Here is an 11,097-nt window from a genome sequence, read left to right on the forward strand (position 1 = left end):
AAACCTTAAAATTCTCCTGAACACAACACCAATTTTGACTCTGTCGGTCGAAGGTAAAGATTTCATTATTTATTATGATGTTTCATATTCTGATTTGGGTGTTGTGTTGATGCGGGATAAGAATATTGTAGCATATACTTTGTGACAATTGAAGATGCATAAGAGAAACTACCCAACTCATGACTTGGAGTTAGCAGCGGTAGTGTTTGCACTAAAAATCTGAAAACATCATTTGTACGGTGTCAAGTTTAAGGTTTTTACTGATCATTGCAGCTTACAACACATTTTCACCCAGAAGGACATGAATTTAAGACAGCAAAGGTGGATGGAGTTTCTTAAGGACTATGAGGTCACTATCAAGTACCATCCAAGCAAGGCTAATATGGTAGTAGATACATTGATCCGGAAGCCGATCAGCATGGGCAGTTTAGCTTATTTGGGGACCCTTAGGCAAACCCTAGCTAGAGAAATTCAGGCCTTAGAGGCCAGATTCATAAGGCTAGGCATCTCAGAAAAAGGTGGGATAATGGTCGGAGTTGATCTAAGGCCCACTTTCATAGAAGAGATGAAGACCAAGAAGTTTGAGGATGTATACTTAAATGAAATTAGAGAAAAGGTGTTGGTAGGCAAGGCTCCAGACCCAACACTAGATGCAAAAGGGGTGCTCCATTTTAGGGAAAAGATTTGTGTTCCTCGGGTGGATAAACTAATTCAAAAGATCCTGTTTGAATCTCATAGCTCACGAAACTCTATTCACCTTGGAGTGACTAAGATATATCAAGACTTGAAACGGCTATATTAGTGGCTGGGTATGAAGAAATACATAGATGAATATGTAGCCAAGTGTTAGAACTGCCAATAGGTGAAGTATGAGCACCAAAGACCTGCACGTTTGTTGCAAAGAATGCCCACTATAGAATGAAAGTGGAAGAGAATAATCATAGATTTCATAGTGTGACTTTCTTAGACTTTGGGAAAACATGACTCTATCTAGGCGTTGGTTGATAGGTTAACGAAGTCAGCACATTTTATTTCGGTTAGAGTGGATTACAATGCACAACAATTGGCCAGAATTTATGTGAATGAGATAGTAAGATTGCATGGGGTGCCCTTTTCTATCATTTCAGACTGTGGCACGCTGTTCACTTCTAAATTTTGGGATAATTTGCATGAAGAGTTGGGTACTCAACTCACTTTCAACATAACTTTCCATCCACAGACATACGGGCAGTCAGAAAGGATTATCCAAGTGCTGGAAGATATGTTGAGGGCATGTGTGATAGACTTTGGGGGACATTGTGTGAGTTCTCCTACAACAATAGCTACCACGCTAGTATTGATATGGCACCATTCGAAGACCTGTATGGTAGGGGATGCGGTTCTCCCATTGGGTGGTTTAAAGATAGGGAAGTTGTCACGACCCAAAAATCAAAGTCATGATGGCATACATCCCAAAATCCAACCTGATGTGTAAGCCTAAAAATAAAACTCATACGAGACTCCTAAAGGGAAAATCATGTCATGATTTAAGTAAAAAGAAAAACAATGAAGAAAATATCCCAAAACCTGGTGTCATAAGTATAAAGAGCATCTAATACAAGGTTCGAATCTGAAGATACAACATAAGTCTCTGAATGATACAAAAGACTGAAAAATAAAGACAGACTAGTGACGATCCGAATTCTAGAACCTCACCACTAATCTGAGAATACACAATCCGCTAGAATATTAACTGTCATATGAGGTACCCCGACTAGTATTTGCATCAAAAAGGGACACAAAAGTAGGGGTGAGTACAATTCACATGTACTCAGTAGGTTTTAGCTGACTGAGTATAAGGAATTAATCAAACCTATGAAATAAACTAAGGAACACTTCCACCTGCATACAGAAAAGTCCCACTTCGGCATCGGTACCGCCAGTTTATATATATATTGGCGCGAGTAAAGTAAACCCATAATAACAGCTCATAATTACAATTAATCAGATAATTCAAGCAGCACAGATATCAATGCAATGCAATGCAATATGATTATGCAATGATGTGGTGGTATGGTGGAATCAAGACTATCGCACAGCCTGTCGTATACACCTGGCGAGCTGTGCTACCAAGCAGGACCCATGGGGGTCTCGCAGACCATATACCTCAATCACAATATCTCATTATCCTTGCCACCTCCTCATGGTCAAGGGATCACAATGCATCCACTACCCTGCCGGAAAACTGCCTCGGTCAGGGACTCAAGATACAAAGGTTAGGATCACAATGCATCCACTACCCTGTCGGAAAACTGCCTCGGTTAGGGACTCAAGATACAAAGGTTGGGATCACAATGCATCCACTACCCTACCGGAAAACTGCCTCGGTCAGAGACTTAAGATACAAAGGTTTAAAGGTGTTTTATTTTCTTTCTCAAAAAGAATTTTCATATTTCTTAACTTCCCATGTTTCATGATATGATGAATGAAGATGAATGCATCAAATCACATATACATGGAAGTAATAATCAACTCACATGTGGTATAAGGTTCAAAGTTCTCAAAACTTAACTTACACATGATATTTACCCTCAATAAATAGTAACGGGAAGAACACACTTTCATTTAAATATTCACCCCTTTCTCAACAATATTTCAATACTTAAGTATGCTCAAAACCCCCAACTCAATCTCTCAGGCGGCATCACAAGTCAAATAATATACTCAAGCCTCTCTCTTAGGCAAATCATAATTCACATACTCTCAAAGCAAATAAGATAACAAATAAGACCCCCACACGGGCTATGTAATACAAATAAACCCCATCATGGCAACACATTAATAAATAATCCTCCACACGGACATCACAATATATACAACTCATACTACAACCTCATCCCAAAGTCTATAACATATGAATGACTAATTACCCCATCTCAATCTCAAAGAAAGATAGCCAAATCTACCTCAATTGCCGAAACCGCACCCAAATACCTCCACCGGATAAGTAACTCTCGAATTCAGTGCCCGGAATGACAATCCACTATCAACAATGAAACATACACATCACAAGGAGTCCAATGACACCTATATTGATAGGTTTCGAAATCGGGGGTAAAATTGTCCAAAAAAATATTTATTTTTGAAAAGGGTCAAATCTGGAATTTTATTTGAAAATTATGTTCTACACATCGAGTAAGATTCGTGGCTGAAATTACCATTAAAATCGAGCAAGAATCGAGTTCCAAATCATAAAAATACAATTTTCTAAAAACCACCATAATTTCATTACGAAAATGGCAAAAGACAGCAACTTTGAACAATGATTTATTAGAAATGAAGCCTCTACAGCTAAAAATGATCACACCACAACGATCCTTATGAAGAACTCAGTAATTTAGCCTCAAGAATCACTGAAAACGGACCCAAAATGCTCAAGATATCAAATCTCAAAGTTCATCAAAAATATAATCCAAAAATAAAAAAGGGCAGATGCTATAACGCGAATCTTACCTAAAAAAAGCTTCTCCATCACTTTATGATTACACCACTGTATTCCTATGGAAAAACTACACAATTTAGAGCTTTGAATCACTGAATTCGGATCTAAGATGACCAAGAAATCATCTTCCAAAGTTTACAAAAATCTGAATCCAAAAATGGTCAAGGCAGCATCTAAAACATTAAATCTTACCTAAAACGAAGCTTCTAATCAAGATTCCGAACTCACCAATGGATTCCTCACGAAAATTTCTTGAAGATAGACTCTTGAATCACTAGATTTGGACTTGAAATGCTCAAAAAATGAGGGTTCAAAGTTGAGAGAAAAGTCTAAAAAATCTGGTGCAAAATCTGCACTTTTGCACCAGATTTTTTTCTGGTTTTGCATTATTTAAAGTCTCCGAACGGACCCTCGAAATTTGTTCGGAACCCGATAAAAATAAACCAGCTATGCTACCCCACTAAATTTGATATTACGGACTCAATGGCGCATTCAAAATTATCATATGAGATCATTTTAATAAAAAGTGAATCTCACATCAAGGTATCATTTTAAGGCAAATTCCACAATCGGCCTCGAGATTAGACTGGAAACTTCGGGAAGAAAACGAAGGGCCGTTCTAGACCAAACTAGATATTCCAAAACTAACCGTGCTATCAGAATTTTCATCCGAGTGCGTTTTCCAAGAATGTTGACCAAAGTCAACCATAGGCTAACTTTCAAAGTCAAAAGCGCCAAATGACCCCAAACTCGTATCGATTGTCTCGATAGTCATGCCAAAAATGCTACTAGCCTAATTTGGATATTACGGAGCTGATGGAATCATAAAAATATGAATTCAAGGTCTCCTTGACCCGAAACTCAAAAAGTCGCAACTAAACCAACTTAGGCCTTCAAAATATCAAAATGGGCTCGAGACCTCAAAAAATTCAGCCAATACTTCTTTTAGACCAAAAACCATCCCCCGAATCTAACAAAGTCGTCGGAATTCCATTCCGAGTATCGAAACTCCAAAAGTTGACCAAAGTCAAATCTTGGCCTAAAATTCCTTAAATTCCCAACTCAAGACCTCAAATCTTCGTTACAACTCCAAAACTAATTTCGTAAACTCTCCTAGATCAATTTCCATATTTCGGAGTTGCTAGAATTGACAAAATTCAGTTCCGATACCCATAGCTCTGGTTGGTCTCAAAAATCATTTTTTCACCTCTTAACTTTATAAAACTCAAGAATTTGCACAATTTACAAACCATTAAGATTTTGACACTTTCAACTAAACAAACCAATCAAATAATACTCGGGGGAACTAATGATAAGGGTAAAATGGTAATTTCACACAAATTTTTAAAAAATAACTCTCAAGGTCATTACAGAAGTGGAGCCATTAGGGGTTGACTTAGTGAGGGATGTTCAAGATAAGGTAAGAAGCATCTAAGCTAAGCTTCTAGCGGCTCAAAGTCGCAGAAGGAGTATGTTGATCGCAAGGTGAGGGACATAACATTCAAGGTTGGTAAGCAAGCACTTCTAAAAGTATCACCCATTAAAGGGAAGGGCAAGCTCAGCCCTCGTTATAGTGGTCCTTTTGAAATTCTTAATTATGTAGGGCCAGTGGCGTACAGCTTGACCTTACCACCTAGCTTGTCAGGGGTACACCTGGTGTTTCATGTGTCTATGCTAAAAAAGTACCATGAGAATTGGTACTACATCATTAAATGGTACTCGGTGTTATTAGACAAGGAGCTTCAGTATGAGGAAGAGCTAGTTGCAATTCGTGATCGTGACGTCCGAAAATTGAGGACTAAGGAGATCAATAAGGTCAAAGTACAATGAAAACATTGTTCGGTAAAGAAAACCACTTGGGAGACTGAGAAGGACATGCAAGATAAGTATCCTCAACAGTTCGACAAAACAGGTACTACTCTATCTTTACTTTAGCTTTGTTTTCCCTCGTTAGTCACTCGGGGATGAGTGATGCGTAAATTGGTATCCATTGTAAAAAAATATTTCCGTCGTTAGGGATAGGCCAATGGAAAAGAATATCGGGCCAGAAAACTTCGGGTAGTAACTTCAGAAAATTTGAGCATAGGCAAGACTTGGACTAATTCTGAGTCAGGTGAAGTATAGGGTGATCACATGAATGATGGGAGGTCAAATTTATAATTTAATGGGACAGGCTGATAGCCAAGGCGATACGGAACATTTACGACTTCGCGAAATCGCATTTGGGCGAGTAAAACTCTCGAAATCTAATTTGGCGTGAAGGGCTTAATTTTAAGGCGTCTTTGGAAGGGGTGTGTTGAGAAATGGGCTCTTGGAGCAGAAACTTCAAGCTCACTGTTTCCACGTATCCCACCAGAACGGAATCGTGTTAAATAAATTAGTAAGTAAAAATTATATTTGTATCGTTTAATTTTTTAATAAAAAATTATATAGAATTCATATAAAAATAAGGAGTAGTGAAAATTGTATATGTTATTATATATGATATTAAAAATAGTGTGAATATACATGAATATGAAAAGTTATGTATAAAAAGGGTATAAAGGGATATTTTTTATCATTTTCTCTATTTTATCTATTGATAAGTTATTCCGAGATTACTATACCACCCAAAAGAACGAATAACTTATCCCGATATTAATTATTAATTCCGGAATAAGTTATTCCGGACTTACCAACCAAACGACAAATTAAGTGAAACTATAATTTAATTTCGATACTATTTATTGTTATCCTTAACACTAAACGATCCCTAAAGAAATAACTACTTATTGATTTAAATGTTAAGTAGAAGATTTTTTAATATGATGTGTATTTACTAATTTTTTAGTTGGGTAAAAATTGCAGTGGAGATCCTTTATGTCAACACATCAATTACTTCATTGCCTAATCATAAGGGTAACCAACTTTCTAGAAATAATACTAAATAAAATGCGACATAAACAATTCTAGATTTTTCTAACATAATGATCGTTAATGATACTACAAGGACATTTGCTGCATCACATGTTGATCTCTTATTATGTTTGCTTATGATAATGCTAATGAGGTCCTTGTATTGATAACTTTATAATAATAAAGCAATAAAAGAATGATAAGTTTTAATAAATTAATTAGAGCCTAAGTTGTGTTGAGATCTGCCAATGTTATAAGAATTGGAAAATATTAGTTGAACTCGAGAAAATAAAATAAAACAAATATATATATGTTCTTACAAAGATTCGAACCCTTGATTTGAGGGCTGAGAGAAAATATGAAAACCGATCTAGTAATGTTTTTTACGAGATTATCTTCAACTAAAGATTTCAAGCACAAACAATTAAAAGGAAATAAAGAACAACATTATAGATTTTTATATAATAAAAGTTTAATCAAATATTAAAATCTAGATATGTAAATATAAATAAATAACAAAAAATGATCATATTTTTAGATTAAAAAGTGGATGGAGTATTGTTAAAACAAAAACAAAAACAAAAGTTGAGAATGTTTTTAGATTAAAAGGTGGAGAAAAGTATTTTTGAGACATTTTCAATAAGTTGGGAATATTCTTAGGAAGTCAAAAAAAGGGATATTTATGAACTTTTTTCTATTTTATATGATAAGCACCACATCTTTATGCTTATCATAGGCAGATGATGTTCAATTTTATCTCCTGCTGCTGTTGCGGGTTTTCGTCTAATCATCTCAACACATCATAGTATGTCTGTGTTTCTTGTTACTCTGCTTTTTATTTGGTATTCATCACATCACCTTTAATTTTAATGTTTGAATCACAACTACAGCAGCTGCACTAGTTTTTGCTGAGAGGAATGGCTACAGCATCAGCTTACCTGATTCAAGATCAGAATATAAGTATTATACACTATGATGGTACAGTTCATCTTACAAATATAGTAAAATACAATCGTATGATCTGTTACTATTGCTTAGCTAAAATTGGTGTTTTTTTTAGCAGGGGCTTCTCTGGTGGGAGAGAATGGTATCTCTAAGGCACAGAAGAAAGGAGGAGGAGGGATTGGTGGAAGAAAAGCACTTAATGATATCTCAAACTCGGCAAAGCCTTCTGCTCTGCAAGCATCGCAAAAAAAATAATCTGCGAATGTGATTTCTATTGGGAAAGATCTTGATGCCTCTAGAAACAAATTTAGTGCAGGAAGAAAGGATAACTATTCTAAAGCTCTGAAGAAAAAGTGTGGCAGGAGAGCACTAGCTGATCTTACAAATCAAGCAAGTCGTCGTCTGTTGCAGAAGAGCAATTTCTCCATAATCATCAGAATTGCGTCAAAGCACAGAGAAAGGCCATGGACATGAGTTATTTTCTGAATGAAGTTGGATTAGATCAAGGTACGATCAACACTGATACTTGAACAGCGTTATATCTCTATTTAAAAAACATTTTGCTGATCCAGTTTTCCTTTGGCAGATGATGTCCCTGTGCATCTTGGGGAATCTCCACATGCACTTAAACCATCAATGAAGTCGAAGGTATTTATTTGCATTCCCTTGCATACAAATTCAATGTTTTTGTATTCAATTTCTGATTCTGTTAAATTACATTTTGTTTCTGAAATGTAGTCATCAACATATCAGCCAGAAAGCCCAACGAAGCATTATATCGAAGTGGAAGAGATGCCAGAACTGATCTTTTATGATCACTTTCGTTGTGTATCTTTTTCCCCTTGTGTTGCATCGCCTAAATCAGCAAAGCGACGATATATCAACTGGACGGATGACAGTGCTCTAGATTTTGCATTGATTGGAACACTTATCCAACTAAAGCATTGATGGACACTTCTTTGAGCTAAAGGATCACTCACAACCCTTAGAAAATTGTTAGTTTTAGGTTCTTCCTTGCTTCACATTTTATCACTTGGTTAATTCTTTTGTATTCTTTCCTCCTATTTAGTTTTTCTAAATTTTTTGCTTCAGATTATATTGGATGACTTGTTGTTAATACTAGTTGGTTTCTAGACCTTCTCAAGTTGGAATTACTGCATCTTTTATCTGTCTTTGACCTACCTAAAATTCAAGTTAGGACGACAATTTTAGATTGTGAAAACAGTAAATTCATCCTGTGTTGCTGATGTGGTAAATCTAATAAAAGGGTATCCAAGGAGGGTGAAGGAAGAACATTCTTTCAACCCTTTTAATCTTTTGAAATAACGAATTAACTTGTATAAATTCAGATTACTTGACAAATATAACTTAGTTTGTATGGATCTCTACTGTTTTTGTCATTTATTGATGGATTGCACATCTGATAAGAAAAAAATATAGGACTACGGTGGATCGAACTTTGCATCTATAGAATGTATACCTTTCAACAGGCGGCAACTGCAGGGGGGAGTACATAATCAAGTCACTACTTCTGTAACTAATACACAGAGTTTCATTTGGATCATGAATCCAAGTCATATCACAACTCTTTAGCACATTGTTGAACTTCCAACTTCGAGAATATCAAGTGTCCTAAAACACCATCATTCAAGTTTCACCAAAAGTGTTAGCCTTCAAAGAAAGAAACAGTGTTACGTACTAGCTCACCATCCGATGAGTTAAGTTGATTATATCATCATATGTTTAATAGTTTAAGCAGCTGAGACTATAAAATATTGTGAAGCCTATGAGAAATAAAACACGGTGAATCCTTATAAGAACCAACTACCATAAACTGAGGTAGAAGATGTAGGGAATCTGGAAGTAAGCATCTCTAAAGACAAGTCAAAATATAGAAAAACATCATAATTTGCCATAAAGGAAGAATCAAATTACTTGTCAGGTTTTGATGATTGTCAGTGCTCGGCTATACTATACTTGGTTCTGAAAAGTAGCCTAGAAGTTGTAGATTTCTTTAACTTCCATCGTTCCAATGACCACTGTAAACATATGGAATTTGATGAAAAACAGGAAAACTAATACGGCGGAGTCGAGAACTATTAGGACAGTGAATGTGCAACAGTGCAAGACATTCCAAAAAGATCACTTGGGAAATTAACAGCATCTTTCTTCAATCACTCAAAAAACAGGTGAAAGATAAGAAAAATGTTTTTTCTTCCAAAAACTTAAGTTAGCATGTTATACTGTTCAAATTACTCCAAGTGACACTCAAACCAAATAGCATATCTTATCAAATAACTACAGCCAGCTTCCATCAGGCTTTGATATAAACAGATATATTGAGAAAACTATAGTAATGCGTAAGAGATCTAAACCATATAATCGAGATGCTCTGAAAAGAAAATGAATTCACTGTTAGCCAAAATTTACAGGCAAAAAAAGTCTCTTTGTACAGATTGTTCGATAATAAAAAGAAATTTTAATACAAGGGGCAGGATCTGATCATCCTTTACATTAGTATAATTTTACTAATCAACATCCTTCCACTAGCTTTCTTCTCCGTTTGTTGGTTCTGCGATTCAACAGCTTCATTGGTTTCAGCTCTGTACTATTGCATGGATCAACAATATTTGTAAGCAAATACGGGTTGAGTTCCTTCCTCTTTCTGTCTAGATGAACATCATTATCAGATGAAAGGAAAGCATGATTCAACAACATATCAGCTGTCCATCGAGAAAGCGGATCTCTAGCAAAGCACTTGTCTAGAAAATCTTCCGCCTGTTTGGACAAATTGTCGTGGTGCAAGTCCGGTGATTGCATTCCAATTTTGCACAACAGATGAAGAGGCTCGTTAATTCCAGTGCAATCCCACACTTCCTTCCCAGTAATCATCTCAAACACAGTGCACCCGAAAGACCAAATATCAACCCCAGTTCCATATTCCTCATCAAGCACCGATTCTGGTGCCATATACATTGGCGTTCCCCTATTCTTATTATCAACTCCAACTTTGTTTGCGAATCCAAAATCCGCAATTTTGGCGGTTTTTTCACTACCCACGAATAGAATATTGTGAGGTTTAATATCACGATGAACAAAACCCCTTCCATGAATAAAACTAAGCCCCAATAGAATTGATTTCGAGTACTTTTTTACCTCAAAATACGGCAATCCTGTTTTACCAATTCTATGGGCTAAACTTCCACCATTGGCATATTCGAGCAATATATTATAGAGAATATCGTCATCTTCTCGAGTGACATCCGCTCCAAAACATCGAATAATTTGCTCACAATCCTGAAATTCGTTGAGGAATTCTCTCTCCTTTTGTAACGATTTGGAACAGGAAAACAGACAAGATTTCACGGCGATTGAGAAATTATGGTCTGTAGTTGCTAAAGTAACAATACCTTCGGAGCCTCTTCCAATGGTTCTTCCTCTGCTCCATCTAATGGAAGCCATTGAATCTTTTTTCTTGTTTGAGAGTAGGCAATTGGGGTTTCACATATGTTTCCTACTCCAACGATAATAAGGTTTATGGTGCCGACCGCGTTACTTGCAAAATACCTAGTTTAAATTAATGTAAATTGTACTAATCATACGTAGATATTTTATTAATCTCCCTCCTCACAGATTTTTATATATAAATAATTAATATTGTGTAGTTGTTGTTTTTTTGGGTAATATGATAGTATAAATTTGGACTTCTAGTGTGAACTGTAACAACTTGTTAACCACTTTCTAATGTTAATTAATTTTTATTTTTTAAATAGTTA

The 11,097-nt window shown here is 35.9% G+C and overlaps 1 protein-coding gene and 1 pseudogene across 1 annotated transcript; one reads left to right on the forward strand and one right to left on the reverse strand.

Annotated features, from left to right (window-relative positions):
• The first annotated feature begins 7,092 nt into the window (after positions 1–7,092).
• Positions 7,093–8,440, forward strand: LOC129900786 (uncharacterized; annotated as a pseudogene).
• A 1,277-nt stretch (positions 8,441–9,717) lies between these two features.
• Positions 9,718–10,864, reverse strand: LOC129900547 (mitogen-activated protein kinase kinase kinase 20-like). The gene has a single exon (XM_055975543.1). The coding sequence runs from the start codon at positions 10,781–10,783 to the stop codon at positions 9,854–9,856; it is 930 nt and encodes a 309-aa protein (XP_055831518.1). The 5' UTR covers positions 10,784–10,864; the 3' UTR covers positions 9,718–9,853.
• Between the last annotated feature and the right edge of the window lie 233 nt (positions 10,865–11,097).

The sequence above is a fragment of the Solanum dulcamara genome, chromosome 8 (assembly GCF_947179165.1).
Source record: "Solanum dulcamara chromosome 8, daSolDulc1.2, whole genome shotgun sequence".
NCBI classification, from domain to species: domain Eukaryota; kingdom Viridiplantae; phylum Streptophyta; class Magnoliopsida; order Solanales; family Solanaceae; genus Solanum; species Solanum dulcamara.

What these genes read in the sequence shown, in the direction of transcription:
- LOC129900547 (XM_055975543.1), bottom strand. Translation starts at nt 10,783, where the DNA reads ATGGCTTCCATTAGATGGAGCAGAGGAAGAACCATTGGAAGAGGCTCC.